The 17,921-nt window shown below is 41.8% G+C and overlaps 1 protein-coding gene and 1 long non-coding RNA gene across 3 annotated transcripts; both read right to left on the bottom strand.

The window, feature by feature from the left end:
* Nucleotides 1–2,648: 2,648 nt before the first annotated feature.
* Nucleotides 2,649–8,018, bottom strand: LOC115150614 (serine/arginine-rich splicing factor 3). 2 transcript variants are annotated; one of them, XM_029694081.1, is made up of 7 exons: nucleotides 7,895–8,002; nucleotides 6,996–7,060; nucleotides 6,496–6,706; nucleotides 5,912–6,052; nucleotides 4,029–4,067; nucleotides 3,679–3,765; nucleotides 2,649–3,506 (listed from the first exon to the last, which is right to left on the bottom strand). In XM_029694081.1, exons 2-7 carry the CDS (start codon nucleotides 7,000–7,002, stop codon nucleotides 3,479–3,481), a joined length of 513 nt encoding a protein of 170 aa, XP_029549941.1. In that variant the 5' UTR covers nucleotides 7,003–7,060; nucleotides 7,895–8,002; the 3' UTR covers nucleotides 2,649–3,478. The 2 variants fall into 2 exon arrangements, with proteins under 2 accessions (XP_029549941.1, XP_029549942.1); XM_029694082.1 differs by lacking the exon at nucleotides 6,996–7,060 and having other exon boundaries at nucleotides 7,895–8,018.
* Nucleotides 8,019–15,072: 7,054 nt separating this feature from the next.
* On the bottom strand, nucleotides 15,073–17,899 carry LOC115150613 (uncharacterized). The gene is made up of 2 exons (XR_003867133.1): nucleotides 17,113–17,899; nucleotides 15,073–15,237 (listed from the first exon to the last, which is right to left on the bottom strand). It is a non-coding gene; the product is annotated as an uncharacterized LOC115150613 (long non-coding RNA).
* Nucleotides 17,900–17,921: the final 22 nt, after the last annotated feature.

Below are 17,921 nucleotides of genomic sequence, written 5' to 3'. Positions count from 1 at the left end.
CAGAATGAAGGGATATTAGATGTGGATCATAGCACCTAATGTATAACTGACCTCCTCTCCCCTTTCTGGAACCTAATGTATAACTGACCTCCTCTCCCCTTTCTGGCACCTAATGTATAACTGACCTCCTCTCCCCTTTCTGGCACCTAATGTATAACTGACCTCCTCTCCCCTTTCTGGAACCTAATGTATAACTGACCTCCTCTCCCCTTTCTGGAACCTAATGTATAACTGACCTCCTCTCCCCTTTCTGGAACCTAATGTATAACTGACCTCCTCTCCCCTTTCTGGCACCTAATGTATAACTGACCTCCTCTCCCCTTTCTGGAACCTAATGTATAACTGACCTCCTCTCCCCTTTCTGGCACCTAATGTATAACTGACCTCCTCTCCCCTTTCTGGAACCTAATGTATAACTGACCTCCTCTCCCCTTTCTGGCACCTAATGTATAACTGACCTCCTCTCCCCTTTCTGGAACCTAATGTATAACTGACCTCCTCTCCCCTTTCTGGCACCTAATGTATAACTGACCTCCTCTCCCCTTTCTGGAACCTAATGTATAACTGACCTCCTCTCCCCTTTCTGGAACCTAATGTATAACTGACCTCTCCCCTTTCTAGAACCTAATGGCAGAACTAACTTACAGTAGCGGTGTGTGGGTAAAATCCCTGGGGAAGCCAGAAAGAATGTACATATTACAACTTATGTGTTGTGATAATTGCATTGTTTGCTCTATAACCTGTTAGTTCATATACCTTGACACCGTGATATATACGCCTAAGGTCGAGACAATAAGATGTAGTGGCAGAATAAATTCCACCACACCTTTGTTTCATTACTAAACTGGAGAGCAACCTCTGTCCGGTGAAGTCCAAAAAGCATATTGCAAGTCGCAAAGAAAACAGGAGCTGCCTCCACTATTCCAGCACCATTTCAACATCAACTAAAAGATACCAAAAACAATCAACGTAAGGTAAATATGATGTGGCTGTCCATGATTCTGATTTGTTTGTGTGTGCAAGTAGAAAAAATGTTTACTCACCCTTCTTGTGGAGACGCCAATGCCATCCTCCTTTCTTTCATGTTGACGAAACAGTCTATGGCTGTCATACAGTACAAGCTTTTATTTTAATCTGGCTAAAATGATTGCTCGCTAGCCTAACTTCCTTTTATAGGCAACGTTAGCTAGTTAACATTATTCTTCTACATCTAGCTACATATTGAACTTCCATCCTGAGTCCAATGTATAAATTTACGGTTGGATCAGAATCGCCGTTATAATCATTGGCCAGTACAGAGAATTAAGTAAAACCACAAGTCCAAATCCCTATCTCCTTACATGGCTAATTTAGGAAAGGGACAATTTTAGCTAGCTTGCCACCGGAGGGCAAGAACACAATGAAATTCAACAATTCAAGTTGTTTCTGTCAATGACGTATTTCTCGATGTAATAGGAGTGAAGCCAAATCCAAACAGGCTTTTTTTGGTGCTCCAGGACCATTCACAGTTGAGCTCACTCAGTTTAGCTCAATGCTCATTGAGGCCAATTGCTCGTTGGCTTCCCTTGCATTCAATGCTACTGGTGGCAACAATGTCATACTCTTTATGACCAGACAGCATCAGATAGATGGCCTACACATACAGAGGGGTGCTGTTTTGCTCGCTTAGATGCTTTCTTCGGTGAGATACATTCAGCCTCTTACGAATTGAAGGAAAATGATACTGAACAAAATATAAACACAACATGCAACAATTACAAATATTTTTCTGATACAGTTCATATAAGGAAATCAGTCAATTTAAATAAATAAATTAGGCCTTAATCTATGGATTTCACATGGGCACAGCCATGGATTGGTCTTGGAGGGCATAGGCCCACCCACTTGGGAGCCAGGCCCAGCCAATCATAATGCCAATCGTTTGTAATCAATGGTTGTGCAAATATACTGAACAAAAATATAAACTTAACATGCAACAATTTGATTTTACTGAGTTACAATTCATATGAAGAAATCAGTCAACTTAAATTAATTCATTAAGCCTTAATATATGGATTTCACATGACTGGGCAGGGTGCAGCCATGGGTGGGCCTAGACACACCCACTTGGGAGCCAGGCCCAGCCAATCAGAATGAGTTTCCCCCCACAAAAGAGCTTCAATACAGACAGAAATACTCCCAGCAACATTCCCACTCTAAAATGACATTGGAGGCAGCTTATGGTAGAGAAATTAACATTCAATTATCTTGCAACAGCTCTGATGGACATTCCTGCAGTCAGCATGCCAATTGCACACTCCCTCAAAACTTGACATCTGTGGCATTTTGTCCCCAGCACAAGGTGCATCTATGTAATGATCATGCCATTTAATCAGCTACCTCTTGTAAATCTTAAGACAAACAAAAAAGTATCAAGTATGCACATTTGAAGAATAAAGAGCAAACATTTGTTCTGACCTATTAGTTTTTGCTCAAATCAAAGCAATACATTTCCCAACCTCTTGTTGGAAATCCGCTGTATGCCTCAATACCAAAGAAATATAAGCAGTCATCATGAAGCCCAGCATTTCCCTGTTGATTTGTGATGGGGGGCATAGTTGGATGTATTCTAGTTTCATATCAATGATTCTACATCCAAAGCAAGAACATCTTTGACGTCTGTAGACAGTTTAATATTTTATATCTCCCAACAAAATTGTAACCGAAGACTTTTCTACAACCAGTTTTTAATTCAGAGAACATTACAAATAGTACAAAGAAAAAGAAAGTGGAATATTGTAGAGCCAAAATTGAGATAATTGTATTCAGCACTTTGCATATCTTTTCTCAAATAGATTCCAATATCCTGAATAAGGGTGCCATTATTCCCATTGACAAATATTTACCAACAGGAACTGGAAGAACAGCGAAAATCCTATAGATCAATTAGACGACAAGATACATATATTAATCAACATAGAATAGATGACCATAGCCTTTTACCACCTCCAGACAAATCTTGCTGACATGGAAATGACGTGAGCACTAGACTATTTAAAACAGGGCCTTTCCTTGACCTGGTACTTTTAGACATTCAGAGACTCAAACACTCAAGTCATGCTGAACTCTTGCACACAAATCTCACAAGTCTGTTTCGGACGATACTGACTTTATAAGTACCCACTTGCATTTTCTTTGTCAATTTTGGCACTGGAATAAATGTTTGACTAACATCGATGTCTTATATGCTATTTTGAATGAGAAGTTGGTTCTCGAGTTCAGCCCTTTCAGTAACGTATTACACCTGCATACCCACTTATTTACAAAATACAGAGGAAATAGATACCTTGAAAGCCACAAAGAAGCAAATACTAAACATATTTGATTGTTAAAAAAAAAAGTGACAAAAATGACCAGAGGTCATTTAAAGTCCATCACATGAAACAACTCGCTAGAGGGATGGCTGTATTTGTTCATCCATCGATTGCCGTTAATCTTCTTACTTTCTCTCAGTAGATCTGGAGCGGCTGTGTGAAGAGGAAAAACAGTTAAGCCAGAATGTTAATATAAACTTTACCCGGAACATTCATGCACTCTCAGAACAATGTTACAGCCATGTACTAACACAAGTGGTTTCATTGTTATATTAAGACAAGATATAAGATCCTTGCTCTGTCTCATAAAACCTCTCCTGCTTACCTCCTTGAACGAGAGAATGATCTTGAGGGTTTATGGTTTCTGTCCCGGGATAGAGATCTCTCCCTCTTCCTGTCTCTGGAGAGAGACCTGCACACAGAAGGAACCACAGAATTAACCAAAGCAACCGGCATCTTACTGAGGCCTCTGTTGACAAGAGGATGTCATCATTGACAAGTTTGTCAGTTACCCTCTGGAAAGCTGTGTTAAAAATATATATATTATTTATTTTATGTATGATTGAAAATTGGGTCCTTAAGTCCATGCTTCCATGACCAATAATCTGTTTTGCTCTTAGTTGCCCACAGTATGGCCGTTCAATTTTACAATAACACTTATGGTTGTCAACATACCTGCTTCGGCTGCGGCTGAAGCTCCTCCTTCGTGGAGATCTGGTGGGGGTGGGGGTGTGACAGGGTGTCAAAAGCAGAGCATAATACATTGGTGACCCATTGATACCAAACCCATCCGACCCACAAATTACCTGTACTCCCCTGAAGTAAACCCTACAGTCCCCACTGAAAACTGGCCCTCAGTGGGCACAAAGTTATAGTCTACACCCCTCCTAAGGGATGAGAATGGGTGACCGCTGATAAGGCATTTGTAATCCGAAATTCAGTCATCACCTCCCCTAAAAGGTCATGGTTAGTTAATACTGCCAGCTGAGACAATGGCAAAAAAGTGCTTGGGAAAGAAGTGCATTTATACCAAATGGGGAGGGGTAAGAAAATGAAGGGTTGTAACATAACTAATGGTAAAACATTGGGTACGGGGCCTCTTAATACTGCAGTAAAATTAAGGTTACATATTATGCACAACCGCAAAGTACACACAAGATGGGACCACTGCGACCTAAACCAGGAAGGGACCTACACTTTGGAAGGGGAAACACTGATCAGAATAGCTCCTTTGAACATTTAGAAAGTCACAATTTAATAATTCACATGTCAAAATGTCAGGGTCCAAGACTCACTGGATGCAGAGCCATGCCCCTTTAAATCAACGGATTACAGTAATGAGTGAGAAATACCAACCCTATTTGATTCAAATAAAGGAGAACCTTTTTTTAAAAGCAGCTTTCTCTTCACTTTTAAATTTGTAATCAGCAGTGTACTGTATGAAGCAGGAAAAACTTACTAGTCTTTTGGTTTTCAACAAGCTAGAAATGACGAAGGGGAGGCAGACTGTCGGCCGGGTAGGCAGATTTGGCTGAAAAGGACTGGCCAGATGCTGCGAGGTGATTAGTTGGCTGGCGGATGGGGGCTGGCTGTGGATTTTTCCTGCTTTTATTGGTTAGCCGAAGGCTGCTGCTGGTAGGTTGTAGTGTAGACATTTGGGGACGTAAAACGCTGATTGGTCGGGAATGTGAGGTGGGCCGCTGCCGATTTGGTTAAGGTTGGAGGAGGAGGCTGAGAACTGCATGCGCAGGAACCAATGGGCTGGTGCAACCTGACGACTGGCCATGCCTGGGTCATGTGACACGACACCAGCCAAGCTGATTGGGGCACGCTGGTCAGAGGTCACATGATGCTGAAAGAGGACTAGTTGACTGACTCAGAGGGTGGTGAGAAGAGGCATGGTGATGACTCTGTAACGGGGGTTCATTTTTATTAATATGAATGGTAAATAAAAAAGCAACCTCAATTTGTAACAAAAACAACCAATCTAGCATCATTAAGCTTCCCTCCCACCCCACCGGGTTCATAGATAGGTACTGCTTTGTAATATGAATCCCCTACTTAAAAAGCTAGCTGCAATTTTCACACTTTGTCAAATCTTAAAATAATCTTGCAAGTGCACACGGTATAGAACACTTACAAAACACATTCAGTGCTTCAGGCAACAGTGAAAAGCTTGCAATCCAAATTTAGAGAAAATGTGGCAGCAGTAAATGCAAATGTACCTAACTTGGCATACAAAGCAGCACACTTTATTTCACACTGTACCCACCCCCTGGATCTAAAGTTCCCTGGAACTCGTTAAATTGATCAATGATAATGAAGATGAAAACAGCACGTTTTCAGCACCACATCACAGTAACCGCTGTAGACTACCATGGAAGCAAGGGTTATCAAACAGTCAGAGCTGAACTATCAACATGGTGCAGAGAAACAGGAGACGCATTTTGGAAAGACACAGGTAAAAACAAAATAGTTTAAATAGGAAAAGGGGAAGAAAGGGATTCGTAGTCTGTTGGGCATTGCTATCATAAAGCCCTGTACGGGAGACGGGTTACCTGCGCCTGGCGGGCGGGCTACCACGACGCCCGCGATGGTCATCTCGAGGACGTCTGCTCCATGAGGGAGGAGGACCCCGGTTGCGGGTGCGTTTCTCACCATTGGACAGCTCCACTCGTACACGAGAACCACTTAGTGTCCTGTGCAGATCAATAAGGATGTTACCAAGGGTATACTGTTTAACGGTCACCAAAACATTAGGGCATACATGGACTTGTTTCTCCACCTGTCGGGTAGTTAAACGGAAGCCAGTGGCAACTGAAATTAATATATAGTCCTTCCAAATATCAGAGTAAGTGCATTGCTTGGAAACAAGGATCTCCAAGCAAACTAGGCTCTGTCATAGTTATTTTATAAAGTGAAAAGCACATGGAGAAAATGTGCATTCATAAAGCAAGAACAGAACTTCAAACAGTTCTGGAATGTCTCTAATTTCTTTGGTCTAACAGTCAATCTGTCAAGTATTTTGGCATGCAAGGAACAAAAACTTTAGTGATTGCCTCTCATTTCAACAGTCCTCAATTTCCTGATTCTATCATTCAGTTATTTTTTTTTATACCAGAAACTTGTTCTTAGGCTTTACCTTCCATCAAGCTCCCTCACTGCGTCTGTTGCATCCCTTGGATCTTCAAATTCCACAAAAGCAAAGCCTGGGGGGTTCCTTGCTACCCAGACACTGCGAAGTGGCCCATAATAGCCAAAGGACCTCTCCAGCTCTGTCTTGTTACCATTATTTCCCAGGTTTCCCACATAGACCTTGCAGTCGAGAGGGCAATCTCGGTGCATGGCTGGATCTGTAAAAATATTAAGCAGAATGTATAGAATTCATCAGGTTCCACTCACTCTTTGGTATTAGAGTTGATGGTTCACAGTATCTGACTAGTTTTGCTTTCTAGGAATCATGCTTCAAAAGGCAGCAGAATGGCCAATGTACAAAGTGAACCTTATATAGACATGAACCAGAAAAGCTACATCAAGCAGTTCTGGAACAAACACACACCTCTAATTATTTGAAATTCTTGTGTCAAACAGTCAATCTGTCAAGTGTACTGGCATGCAAGGTACGAAAACTTTGGTAATTACCTGCCATTTCAACAGGTCTCAATTTTCAAAACAAAAATTGATACTCCGCAAACGTGAATGAGAAACTGAAAGAAGAATTGTCCATTTAGATTTTCACGTAGTACACATTTTCCACACAATTTATATTCAAGTAGGACTTTACTATAGTCTATGTTCATAACACGCAGATTTACAAATTTCCCTCCACATACAATTTACAAAGCCACATTCAAACAGCCAGGTGTGTTTGTTTATAACACGCAATCAGATGTTTTGCGTCGTTCTGGCTGAATTTGAGGTAGGCAACAAAGTGCCAGAAATTAATACAGGGCATAAATCAAGTGGTGTGGAAATGCATAGCACATGGAAATGCATTGCGGTAATTCTTCTAATATATAATTGGCGTGAAAGATTAACAGGTTCTGCCATTACAGCTACAACAAAGTAAGTAATAAGTATGTTAGAACAAGCTTGTTTTCTGATCCAACGTTGGTCAAAATCGCCCACACCCCCTTTGCATCGTTCACTAAGGTTACTAACTAGCTGCCCGTATGTAGTTATGCAAAATGGCAGAAGCCCGGGCTGGGGCCTTGACGAGATAAAACCCTCACGACATTTGCTTGGCTTGCTCCCTCCTAGTTCTTTTTAATTTACGTGCCACGGGCTACGTGTGAGGTCAGAGTATAGCTGCAAATTCACTTAAACATTTGTCAATACAATTACATGTAGTACAGTTGGTTTAGCCATTTCAGCTAACTAGCTGTGAAAATGGATAACGTCCCTAGCTAGCTAGCTCTTCGGTGGGCTAACTAACGTTAGCTAGCTAGTATAAATGCAAGAGTCAGTAAATATAAAATAAACATGAATTGAAAAATGAAATACATAACACACTTTGCATTATTTAGGTATGTGTTATTTACCGTATTGTAAAACCAACACTAATATTCGATCCGTTTGCAGTCTTCCGTCGAAACGCCTGTCTGTACCTGCGACATGAGCTGCTAGCTATAATAAAATGGAGATCGGAAATCTTCTTCTGTGAGTTTTATATGGCGGTTGGCAACCAACTTTAAGCTGCATTACCGCCACCAACTGGACTGGAGTGTGGACCAGAGACAGTGAAGGTCTAAATCTTACCCAACAGTCTCCTCTCCCTAAGGAAACGAAATACATAATTAAATACTACATCCCCTGAAGATTTCCCCAGCAGTTCACTTAATCTTGGCTGTTCAATCCCATTGCTCCTCAAATCTAATAACAATCACTCCCTTTCCTCCCATATTTCTGGCACTGAAATAGAACATGTCCAAGCTGGTCACAGGTGCACCTCAGCCACGCTCAAGGTACTAAACAGTATCATAACCGCCATCGATAAAAGACAGTACTGTGCAGCCGTCTTCATCGACCTGGCCAAGGCTTTCGACTCTGTCAATCACCGTATTCTTATTGGCAGACTCAATAGCCTTGGTTTCTCAAATGACTGCTTCGCCTGTTTCAACTACTTCGCAGACAGAGTTCAGGGTGTCAAATCGGAGGGAATGCATGCTTTTCAATCGTTCGCTGCCCGCACCCGCCCGCCCGACTAGCATCACTGCCCTGAACGGTTCTGACCTAGAATATGTGGACAACTACAAATACCTAGGTGTCTGGCTAGACTGTAAACTCTCCTTCCAGACTCATAATAAACATCTCCAATCCAAAATCAAATCTAGAATCGGCTTTCTATTTCGCAACAAAGCCTCCTTCAGTCATGCCGCCAAACTTACCCGAGTAAAACTGACTATCCTACCGATCCTCAACTTCGCCGATGTCATCTACAAAATAGCTTCCAATACTCTACTCAGCAAACTGGATGCAGTCTATCACAGTGCGATCCATTTTGTCACCAAAGCCCCTTATACCACCCACCACTGCGACCTGTATGCTCTAGCTGGCTGGCCCTCACTACATATTCGTCGCCAAACCCACTGGCTCCAGGTCATCTATAAGCTTATGCTAGGTAAAGCTCCGCCTTATCTCAGCTCACTGGTCACGATAACATCCCCCACCCGTAGCATGCGCTCCAGCAGGTATATCTCACTGGTCATCCCCAAAGCCAACAGCCGCCTTTCCTTCCAGTTCTCTGCTGCCAGTGACTGGAACAAATTGCAAAAATCGCTGAAGCTGGAGACTTACATTTCCCTCACTAACTTTAAACATCAGCTATCTGAGCAGCTAACCGATCGCTGCAGCTGTACATAGTCCATCTGTAAATAGCCCACCCAATCTACCTACCTCATCCCCATATCGTTTTTATTTACTTTTCTGCTCTTTTGCACACCAGTATCTCTACTTGCACATCATCATCTGCTCATTTATCACTCCAGTGTTAATATGCCAAATTGTGAATAACTTTGCTACTATGGCCTATTTATTGCCTCCTTGTGCCATTTGCACACACTGTATATAGACTTTCTTTTTTTATATTGTGTTATTGACTGTACGCTTGTTTATCCCATGTGTAACTCTGTTGTTGTTTGTGTAGCACTGCTTTGCTTTATCTTGTACAGGTCGCAGTTGTAAATGAGAACTTGTTCTCAACTAGCTTACCTGGTTAAATAAAGGTTAAATTAAAAAAATAGAAATCAAATTTTAACGGAGTGGGTGGCAGATAGCATTTTCAATGCCATTCTATATCTAACGCTGTTAAGGTCATCACTGGATTATGGAATTGTAGCATATGGATCAGCTGCTCAGACATCTTTAAAAAAGCTGGATGTAGTCCAGTCCCAAGCCCTAAAAATATGTTGTGGAGTACTCAGGACCTCCCCGGTGGTAGGGATGCAGGTAGAGTTGGTTAGAAATGCCGTAAAAGTTAAGAAGACAACAGCTAACCATGACATATTGGGTAAATAGACACTGTGTTAACAAACCTCCAAACACGCTTCAATGCCATACAATACTCCTTCCGTGGCCTCCAACTGCTCTTAAATGCTAGTAAAACTAATCTCATGCTCTTCAACCGATCGCTGCCTACACCTGCCCGCCCTCCCGCCTAGCATCACTACTCTGGACGGTTCTGACTTAGAATATGTGGACAACTACAAATACCTAGGTGTCTGGTTATACTGTAAACTCTCCTTCCACTCATATTAAGCATCTCCAATCCAAAACGAAATCTAGACTCGGCTTCCTATTTCGCAACAAAGTCTCCTTCACTCATGCTGCCAAACATACCCTCGTAAAACTGACTATCCTGCCGATCCTTGACTTCGGCAATGTCATCTACAAAATAGCCTCCAACACTCTACTCAGCAAATTGGATGCAGTCTATCACAGTGCCATCCGTTTTGTCACCAAAGCCCCATATACTACCCACCATTGCGACCTGTATGCTCTAGTTGGCTGGTACTCGCTACATATTCGTCGTCAAACCCACTGGCTCCAGGTCATCTATAAGTCTTTGCTAGGTAACGCTCCGCCTTATCTCAGCTCACTGGTCACCATAGCAACACCCACCTGTAGCAGCAGGTATATTTCACTGGTCATCCCCAAAGCCAACACCTGCTTTGGCCGCCTTTCCTTCCAGTTCTCTGCTGCCAATGACTGGAACGAATTTCAAAAATCACTGAAGTTGGAGACCTATCTCCCTCACTAACTTCAAGCATCGGCTGTCAGAGCAGTTTACCGATCGCTGCAGCTGTACACAGCCCATCTGTAAATAGCCCATCCAACCAACTACCTACCTCATCCCCACATTTGTTTTTGTTTTACTGCCCTTTTGCACACCAGTATTTCTACTTGCTCATCCTCATCTGCACATCTATCACTCCAGTGTTAATTGCTAAATTGTAATTACTTCGCCACTATGGCCTATTTATTGCCTTACCTCCTTACTTCATTTGCACACACTGTATACAGATTTTCTATTGTGTTATTGACTGTACGTTTGTTTATCCCATGTGTAACTCTGTGTTGTTTTTTGTCACACTGCTTTGCTTTATCTTGGCCAGGTCGCAGTTGTAAATGAGAACTTGTTCTCAGCTGGCCTACCTGGTTAAATAAAGGTGAAATATATATTTTTTTAAATAAATAAATAGAAATTTACAAGGACATACAGTTACACATCCTACAAAAAAGGTATTCCTTGAGTGCTGGGAACATGAATGAAATCTGAATACAAGCTTTGGGTGGATAGGCAATGGCATGGCCAGATGGCATGGTGAGATAATTTGTGTGTCAGAAAAGACAGGATGTATTGTATAAGGTTTTGTATAGGGTGAAACAGATGGGGTTATTTGGGATGTTCCTCTGGGTACCAGCTCATGTGGGAGTAGAGGGGAATGAGTAGGTGGATATTAGCACCAAGCAGGCTCTTAAACATCAACATGTTGAGATGGAATTGTCAATCAGTAAAGCAGAAGCCAAGGGGTTAATAAGAACAGTGGTTAAAAACAAATGGCAAGAGTTGTGGAACAGGGAGGGAAATGGGAAGACACCTGTATAAAATCCAGGAAAAGGTGGGGGCTGGGAGGTCCTCAGGCCGAGAGAGGAAGGGAGGAAAGTGTAATTACAAGGATGAGACCGGGACACACAAGGCTCAAAAGTACATTGAAATTGGCGGGGAAATATCCGACTGGGAGGTGTGATCATTGTCAGGAGACAGTGGAACATTTTTTTATTTCACCTTTATTTAACTAGACAAGCCATTCCTGACAAGCAACGCATCACATTCAATATTTTATTTTCTTTGACAACTACTCTGTTAATATTCGCCGCCAATGTAATTTGAGTGTCAAACCAGACTTTTATTTTATATTTTATTTAACCTTCATTTAAACCATACCAGACCCCCAGGAACCTAAACCCTCCTACCCTTTCTATATTTCCTCCCCAACCTTCCTTCTAGAAAAAAACAGCCTGTGTTTTCTCAACTGAAAACTTGAAGCCCTACCTGAGGGACCACAGCTCAACTTCACTAATCACTTCTTGAACTCTTCTGGCTCTATGGGTAATATTTCTCCCTCTCTTCCACAGTGCCCCATCATCCGCAAACAATGACCTCCCAATATCATTTCTCACCTGGGAGAATACATTGTCAATCATAATGGAGAACAACAGAGCTCCCCACCCTCACTTATTGATTGCCCCAAAATAAAATCCTTTATCCAGTAACACCTTTCCTCCAACCCCCATGTTATCCAGCTTTATAAGTAGGCCTTCCTTCCACATCATAAGCCTTCTCTACATCAAAGAAAAGCAGCTACCACCACCTCCTTATCTGCCTGTGACTTCCGTATGACTGACTCAAGGAAAAATACAGGATCCATTGTTCCCCTGCCTTTCCTGAACCCACTTTGATCTGGTGATATTAGTCCTCTTCTCTCCAGAAAGTAAGTCAGCCTTTCCGTTATCATCCTTTCCATACATGAGATGTCAACGCTATCGGCCTATCGCTTGAAGGACAAGTAGGGTCTTTCCCAGGTTTCCGTATCGGCGCCACTACAGCCTGCTTCCAACTTCCAGGCAGTTTCCCTTCCTGCCACACCTTATTGTAAAGACCCAATACTTTCCCCATTGCAGTGTCACTGAGATGAGCCATCATGATGTAACACATCTCATCCTTCCCAGGAGATGTTTCTCCAACGTTAGTGTAACAGTATAGCTTCCGTCCCTCTCCTCGCCCCTACCTGGGCTCGAACCAGGGACCATCTGCACACATCAAAAACTGCCTCCCACGAAGCATCGTTACCCATCGCTCCACAAAAGCAGAGCAAGGGGAACAACTACAACTACTTCAAGGTCTTAGAGTGAGTGACGTCATCGATTGAAACGCTATTAGCGCGCACCCCGCTAACTAGCTAACCATTTCACTTCGGTTACATTAGCTAATGCTCTCTTCATCTCAGCCAACATAAAAGGGGCATTACATGTATCCCCACCATCCCTCTCTGATCCAGGACCCCGTATGCTCTCCTCTGACCCTCTCTCTCCCATGCTGAACCTCTTCTGTCAGATTATTTGAGCTGTGCACTTTCACAAATGCCTGAGATAACATCTCTCTCACTGCAACAATCTCCTCATTTTTCAGTACAGGGAGGTCCCAATCTCGTCTGACCCCACTCATACTCTTAATCCCCCATACCTCTCCCAAAAGAGTGGTCCTGCCTATGTTTCCACAGAACCGGTGCCAATACTCCCTCATAGCTGTACTAATGATCCTCCTTACTACTGCTTGTGCTTGTTTATACTGAATCAGGTGCTTGTAATTATTGCACCATGTCAACATTCTGAAAGCCCTGTCCCAAATATCCATCTCCTCAATCCATTTTCTACTTAATCTTCCACCCTCACACTTACAGTACACATGATAGGATAGTGATAACTACCCCTTGTAGATTCCTCCAAAACCTCCCAACTACATCTGCCTGCCACCGAACTTGAGATCTAAGTAAGATCCAGAGCAGATTAATTTCGAGTTACTGGGTCAATCCTGGTTTCCCGGCCATCATTAAGACCCACAAGTCCTTTCTCATCCAGTAGTTACTCCAACACTTGTTCATTTACATCAGTCCATAACCTTCCCCAGAGCATACTATGTGCATTAAAATCCCCACACATACCAGTTTCCTATCTTGACCTTCTACATTCCCAAGGGTAGTCTCTTTAACATTCCCAACTCTAGTATCTTACACAGGTTGTAAAAGTTCACTAATACGTTACCCCCCCTCCCAACCAGGCATCTACCACTACATACTCCTGTTCAACTCCCTCTCCCACACACCTATATGGATCACCCTCTTTATAATGGTAGCACAACCTCCTCCTCCCCCTGCCACCCTATCACTACAGACTGCAACATAACCTTGTAATACAAAATCTAGAGTAGATTTAAGCCATGTCTCCTGGAGACATATCACATCAGATTTGGCTGGTAACTCCTCAATAAACTGTTTGAACTCTTGTCCATTAGCCATCAAACTTATGGCATTCCATTGAAGGATTAACACCATTATGAAAATTAACCAATACATGATTCCTGGCTGAACTGATTCTCAATCTTATTGAGGTCATACTGTACATTTTCCCATGACAGTCCTGTGATCCCAAGACACCTCACTGCCCGCTCCACTATGATCTGTATTTCTTAGTCTTTGATTGTAATTCTTCTGTGAAACTGATCGCTGCTGTCAGAAACGTAACAACCTATATCATGTCTACTACCATTTTTGTGCTCTCCCCCATTCTGCTCCATACATCACGCTCAACCTGCATCCCAATCTGCCCTGGAATACCTGCTCTTCTAGGTCAAAATAAAATCACATTTTATTGGTCACATACACATATTTAGCAGATGTTATTGCTTGTTTTCCTAGATCCAACAGTGCAGTAGAATCAAACTCAAACAATTCACAACAATACACACAAATATAAAAGTAAAAGAACAGAATTATGAAATATATAAATATTAGGATGGGCAATGTCAGAGTGGCATTGGCTAAAATACAGTATATACATATGAATTAGCAAAGCAGTATGTAAACATTATTAAAGTGACTAGTGTTCCATTATTAAAGTGACCAGTGATTCCATGTCTATGTACATAGGGAAGCAGCCTCTAAGGTGCAGGGTTGAGTAACCGGGTGGTAGCCGGCTAGTGATGGCTATTTAACAGTCTGATGGCCTTGAGATAGAAGCTGTTTTTCAGTCTCTTGGTCCCAGCTTATATGCACCTGTACTGACCACGCCTTCTGGATGATAGCGGGGTGAACAGGCCATGGCTCGGGTGGTTGATGTCCTTGATGATCTTTTTTTGCCTTACTGTGACATCGGGTGCTGTAAGTGTCCTGTGGGACCCCTGTGTTGCGGATCAGCATAGTGGAGGTGTTGTTTCCTACCTTCACCAACTGGTGGCAGCCCATCAGGAAGTCCAGGACCCAGTTGCACAGGGCGGGTTCAGACCCAGGGCCCCGAGCTTAATGATGAGCTTGGGGGGTACTATGGTGTTGAAGGCTGAGCTATAGTCAATGAACAGCATTCTTACGTAGGTATTCCTCTTGTCCAGATGGGATAGGGCAGTGTGATGGCGATTGCATGGTCTGTGGATCTATTGGGGTGGTTTGCAAATTTAAGTGTGTCTCGGGTGTCAGGTAAGGTGGAGCTGATATGATCTTCCACCTGTCTTTTCATAACTGAGCAACCCCCACACGCCACACTATGGACCGGAAATCCTTAAGGAGTGTGTGACATATGTACAGAAGGACGAGAGGAGGGAGGCTTTGTGCTGTGATTAAAAGCAGAAGGAGCCTTTATTAGATCTAGGAAAAAAATTGATTGAGGAGGGAGAACAGAATTGATCCTATTTCTTTAGACTTGAGAAATTTCACTCTACAAATAACACTATCCATAAGTTATACATTGGTGTTATTACAGATGACCAAAAATGTATCAGTAAATACTGTAGCAATTTTTACAGAAAGTTGTATAGCTCTACGTACTGTCAGGAATCCACAGATGTTTTTTGACTCATTGAATAATGTTCACTCTATCAGTGATATAGAATCTAAACAGTGAGATGAACCCATCAAAGTTGAAGAGATTATAGAGTCTATCAAACATCTAAAGAACAATAAATCACCAGTTGTTGATGGAATTACATCAGATTTTAACAAATTATTTTCTGAACAAGTAGCTCCCTTCCTATTTGAAGTGTTTTTTAGAGAGTATTAAAAACAATGTTCTCCCTCCTACAATGAGTCAGGGGTTAATAACACTGATACCTAAGCCTCAAAAAGAAGTGCTGCTCATCGATAACCAGCATCCAATTTGTCTTCTTAATAATGACTATAAGATATTAGCCTTACTACTTGCAAAAATATTTAAAGAAGTCCTGGATGCAATCATTGATGAAACACAGTCTGGCTTTATGAGGAACAGACATATTTCTTGGCGTTGGGGATTTTTCTCTGTAAGGCTATTAAGACTCTCTATACAAATGGTAACAGCTCTATCAAATTGAAATATGGCACCTCACCCAGATTTGCGTAAGAGAGGAATTAGGCACGGTTGTCCTATCTCTCTATACCTGTTTTTATTAATCACCCAACTTCTTACAAATTCTTTAAATAATAGTCCTGTACAAGGCATTTCCATAGCTGGTAAATAAATTATTATAAGCCAGCTGGCTGACGATACACTTTTTCTGAAAGACGCTAACCAAATTCCCATATCGATCAATGTGATACAATCCTTTTCCAAAGCGTCTGGTCTATATCTTAACATTAATAAATGTGAACTCATGGCTGTCAAAGATTGTGTGACACCTTCATATTATGGTATTCCAGTAAAAGAAGAATTTACATATTTAGGCATAACCATTACAAAGGATCAGAAGTCTAGAGGCTTACTAAACTTTAACCCTCTTATTAAAAAACCCAGAAGAAGCTAAATCAATGGCTACAGAGGGACTTATCTTTAAAAGGAAGAGTCCTAATAACCAAGGCTGAAGGCATCTCTAGACTAACATATGGCGCTCTATCTTTATATCTTGACGGTAAAATAAGCAAGGAGATAGACCAGATGCTTTTCAACTTTCTATGGAGAAACCGTACCCATCACATTTGGAAAACTGTTGTAATGAACACTTATGAGAATGGTGGGCTGAATTTTCTGGACTTTACTACCTTAAATAATACTTTTAAGATCAATTGGATAAAACAATTCCTAAGAATACACACTTCTATGTGGAATTGTATTCCTCATCATGTCTTCTCTACTTTTGGTGGCCTTAACTTCATGTTGGTTTGCAATTATAATATTGACAAAGTTCCAGTGACACTTTCTGTTTTTCATCGGCAGGTTTTCTTGTCATGGTCCTTAATTTATAAGCATAATTTTTCTCCACACAGATATTGTATATGGAATAATCGGGATATATTGTATACAAATACTTTGTTTTTAGAATATTGGTTCCGAAATAATATCCTATAGGTGAGCCAACTGGTAAATGCAGAGGGTCTTTTACTTAGTTATAAGGAATTATTATTACTTTACAAGGTCTCTGTAACACCTAAAAATTTTGAAATTCTTTTAGATGCCATTCCCTCAGGTGTTGCTTCATTATTCAGGAACATGTCAAGACCTGACCCTCAGAACCTACCTTCCATTGACCCTGTTGACTCATCAGTTGGAAAGATTTGTTTCTCTTTTGGTCCATTCAACAACAGAGTGATAGAAGCCTTGTTTCAGCTGGATGTTGCATCTATACCTTATGTCATGCCTTATTGGAATGGATTTATTGAACGTGTATAACTACAACCAATTATCAAGTCGGAGTTGCCTAGTTCCGACTGGCAGATATACGCGGCAATTGACTCGTATTACCAAAGACATGAAGATGGGCTAAAACTGCTTCTCCAATATAAATCCCTGATCACACTTGTAGGCGATGTCATAGCGACGTTGGCTAGCTAAGCTCACGCACAGAGACACGTCATCGGGTCTAAGGGTCGTCTTGCACCGAAATGCGCATGCCGTCAAATCAAAGTAATAACATGTTCAACTACCTAAGAAATCGTCTCGAATCTAGGTTGTGCCTTTAGATTTCGAGAAAATGAACAACTCAGGAAGAATGTTTTAAATGGTTAACTTCTCAAACCCAAAACCCTGGCCTGGTCTGTCGCACGGTTTCCCGGAAATCTCGCGATGTTGCGCCTCCGGGTTTAGAAACTTGTACTTCGGACGTCATTGAACACGTGATAATGTTACATAGTGCTTTAAATACTGCATCGGAGCTTCGATATCAATCAGCCCATCACTAATAATGATACAGTTGTCCCTCCCTTATGAAAAATTACCAGTGTCCCGATGCGACAACTGTGGTGCTGTAGGCTACTCCATAAAGCCATCAATTCCCGAAACCTTGGCTAAAACTTTCAGTTTCACCTCCCTCTCGCCTTATACTACACA

The sequence above is a fragment of the Salmo trutta genome, chromosome 16 (genome assembly GCF_901001165.1).
Source record: "Salmo trutta chromosome 16, fSalTru1.1, whole genome shotgun sequence".
NCBI classification, from domain to species: Eukaryota; Metazoa; Chordata; class Actinopteri; order Salmoniformes; family Salmonidae; genus Salmo; species Salmo trutta.
Note: the sequence above shows the minus strand (reverse complement) of the source record. Positions and strands in the feature narration are given on the sequence as shown.

Bases quoted from the DNA above. Each gene is read 5' to 3' on its own strand.
- LOC115150614 (XM_029694081.1), bottom strand. The intron at 3,766-4,028 runs GTATGTTGACAA...TTCTGTGTGCAG, and splicing joins TTCAGCCGCAGCCGAAGCAG to GTCTCTCTCCAGAGACAGGA. The intron at 3,507-3,678 runs GTAAGCAGGAGA...CTCTTCACACAG, and splicing joins TCATTCTCTCGTTCAAGGAG to CCGCTCCAGATCTACTGAGA.